We start from the raw sequence: 3,331 nt of genomic DNA, 5'->3' as shown, positions 1-3,331 counted from the left end.
TACATGTAATATTTATCCCCTCAATAAAAAAAATGAATTACACCATTTTATTTTACATTTGAGTCATTTAGCAGACCCTCTTATCCAGAGTGACTTAGTTATTGCATTCGTCTTAAGATACTATAGCTAGGTGGGAGAACTACATGTCACAGTAAGTCGATTTTTCATAGATAAGGTCAGAGCTAGTAAGGGGGGAAAAGTCTAGTGTAAGTTAATGAAAATCCTTTGGGGGGGGGCACAGAACCATATAGAATTTCTTTGTATGCTGTACCGTTAAGATTTCCCTTCACTGGAACCAAGGGGCCTTGGCCGAGCCATGAAAAATATCCCCATTATTCCTCCTTGACAAAACTTTACAGTTAGCACTATCCATACCTTCAGCACTCGGTGGTCCTATTCTGTGAGCCTTGTGGCCTACCACTTCGCGGCTGAGCCGTTGTTGCTCTTAGACATTTCCACTTCACAATAACAGCACTTACAGTTGACACTCAAACCTCAAAAGTGGTCTCCTGATGTGGTTTAAGCATTGTTATGGACTTAGATAATACAATTACGTTGTTTTCTGTAAGAAAAAGTGTAACAGAACGAAAACCTTACAGAAATGGGGAAAAATCTGAAACCTGTGAATTTGTGACTCAGTTGGCAGCCTCATTTATCTGTTTCAGTAGTAGGCCTACTATTAGCCTACTGCACAGTACAGCATGGGTTGGTCTGACTGTGAAAGACCAATATGGGATTCAACATTTTAGGTCATTCACTATGAATCTTGGTTGGCTAGTATGTCACTGTTTCTCATATATTTCCACACAGGGCACCTTTCCTTCGCCGGACGAGCCCTTTGGCAAAATGAGAGTATACCCACTTCTCCAGGCACCACTACAGCCCTGGTTAAATATGTAGGTTAAATATGTAGCATCAAATATGGTCAAGAATATTGAGTTCTCTGAACTCACTACTGATTCTCTGTTGGAGGGATTTACATGTCAACTTTGGTTCAAGTTTATTCGTGTTCTTTGGACCGTGAGATTTTCTGAAGCTCCTGGGTAGAATTTGCTTAAAAGATGCAGCCATTATTTGACTGCGGTGTTCCTTTTTAGGCAATGTGTGTACAGGGCCCTTACTCTATTTTCTTACCCTGAATCTTCACATCCACTTTCAAAGTCTCTCCCCTCTGACGCTGTCCTTCAATTCATTTAGAGAAGGCGAGGAAAGAGGATGTGGCCAATCAGAAAACCTATGAGGAAGAGCCATGGATTGGTTGGCTAGATTAAGGAGGCACTCTGATTGGTGGGCTGTGTGGACACATGAGAGGGGGCCAGTAGAGTAGAAGCAGGTTCATAATATCAGCAGCAGCAGTGGGGTCAGCTCCGCTCCACACCTACTGAGCACTGGGGCATCATGCAGAGGAAGAGTAGCTTCACTGGTCTCCTCATCACTGCTCTGTGTGCAGTGGCCTCTGGTAAACTCAGAGAATATCACTATGTGTCTGAAGAGAAGACCTGGTCAGAGGCTCAGCAGTACTGTCAGGAGCACTACACTGACCTGGCCTTCATCAGCAACCAGGAAGAAGTATATCAGCTCCTTCCCATTTCAAGGGGTGATTGGACCTGGATTGGTTTGCACAGAGATGCTAACGACCCAACAGGATGGACATGGTCAGGAGGAGAGAACTCAGCATTTAGGTTTTGGAAGTCAGGAGAGCCAAACAATGCTGGTGGCATTGAGGACTGTGTCATGGTACAGTGGGATATGAGATGGATGGATTCGCTTTGCTCCCGGACACTCCCCTTCTTATGCTACAAGGAGAAGCTGATCCTGGTTCAGGAGATGAAGACGTGGGAGGAGGCTCTGGAGTACTGCAGGGGTCACTACACCGACCTCCCCAGCCTACTCTCTAAGACTGAACATCTCCAGGCCCAGAGCAAGATAGAGGGTGCCCAGACCGACCATGTGTGGACGGGTCTGATCTTCCTGGCCAGAGAATGGCTCTGGGTGAACGGGGACCACCTGGAGTACCAGGCCTGGTCTGGCGGGAAGCTGCCCCACTGCCCCGCTCAATACCTCCACTGTGGGACCCTGACCAGAGATGGAGAGCACTGGGGAACCAGGAACTGTGAGGAGAGGAGGAACTTCCTCTGCTACAGAGCGTGAGCCCCAGAGGAGAGAGATATTACTGTAGTAGATGTGATTATCTATGGATGCTCTCTACTTATTACAAGTTAACGCTGTGATTGGTTATTCACCCTATTTACTTGTTGATGCATATAAACCTATTGGGTTTAACCCACGGGGCGGCAGGTAGCCTAGCGATTAGAGCGTTGGGCCAGTAACCAAAAGATTGCTGGTTTGAATATCTGAGCCGAAAAGGTGAAAAATCTGTTGATGTGCCGTTTAGCAGGACACTGAACCCTACTGTGCTCCAGCGACGCCGTACTACAATGGCTGACCCTGTAAAACAACACAATTCCTGCACCTTTCTGGTCTATGTGACAATAAAACATATTTTTTTTTGTGTGTGTTTTCTGCAATAGTCTACTATTTTTCTTCCTGTAGATACCGTGGTTATGATAGTGGGTGCTTTGTGTGTACAAAGACCAAAACACTGGGCACAGATAACACTGGGCACAGATGTCAGTTCAATGTCTAGTTTTGATAACATTTAATTGAGTTGGTAATTAACTTATTTTTTTTACCATGTCATTCGATTTAGGTAGGGTAAAATAATATAGACAAGAAATCACGGAATTCCTTCAGGTTGATGACTCTGCAAATCCAATCAGTTTTCCTCTTTGATTCATCCCCATCAGAATGAGAAACAGTAACAGTAGATATGAACGTACACATCATGTATTGAATATCATGTAAGGAAACCAACTGTTGGTATGAAATAAATAAATAACTTAGACAAAGATAAGACCTTCTCATTTTTATTGGTGCACCTAGAAATAATAATAGATAGCAGAACATCTAATTGAGAGATCACAACTTCTCATTGATAACCTGTCATGTACCATGAAATATGTGTCTGAAATAGTGAAAATATTAACAGAATTGACAATAACTGCAAATCAAATCACAAAGTGGGGGAGAGAGGGGGAGAGAAACAGAGGGGGGAGTAAGGAGGGAGAGACAGAGGAAGGAGGGAGAGACAGAGGGGGGAGGAAGGTAAGGAAGGAGGGAGAGAGACAGACAGAGGGGAGGAAGGTAAGGAAGGAGGGAGAGAGACAGAGGGGAGGAAGGTAAGGAAGGAGGGAGGGAGACAGACAGAGGGGAGGAAGGTAAGGAAGGAGGGAGAGACAGACAGAGGGGGGAGGAAGGAGGAAGAGAGAGA

The 3,331-nt window shown here is 44.9% G+C and overlaps 1 protein-coding gene across 1 annotated transcript; it reads left to right on the top strand.

Annotated features, from left to right (window-relative positions):
- The first annotated feature begins 467 nt into the window (after window positions 1-467).
- On the top strand, window positions 468-2,911 carry LOC110518657 (macrophage mannose receptor 1-like). The gene has a single exon (XM_021596121.3). It carries the CDS (start codon window positions 1,399-1,401, stop codon window positions 2,149-2,151), a length of 753 nt encoding a protein of 250 aa, XP_021451796.2. The 5' UTR covers window positions 468-1,398; the 3' UTR covers window positions 2,152-2,911.
- Window positions 2,912-3,331: the final 420 nt, after the last annotated feature.

This window comes from Oncorhynchus mykiss, chromosome 26, assembly GCF_057628025.1.
Source record: "Oncorhynchus mykiss isolate SJ-2025 chromosome 26, ASM5762802v1, whole genome shotgun sequence".
Lineage (NCBI taxonomy): Eukaryota > Metazoa > Chordata > Actinopteri > Salmoniformes > Salmonidae > Oncorhynchus > Oncorhynchus mykiss.
The sequence above is the reverse complement of the archived record's forward strand: the minus strand, read 5'-3'. Positions and strand labels throughout refer to the sequence as shown.

Bases quoted from the DNA above. Each gene is read 5' to 3' on its own strand.
- LOC110518657 (XM_021596121.3), top strand. From the start codon at position 1,399: ATGCAGAGGAAGAGTAGCTTCACTGGTCTCCTCATCACTGCTCTGTGT.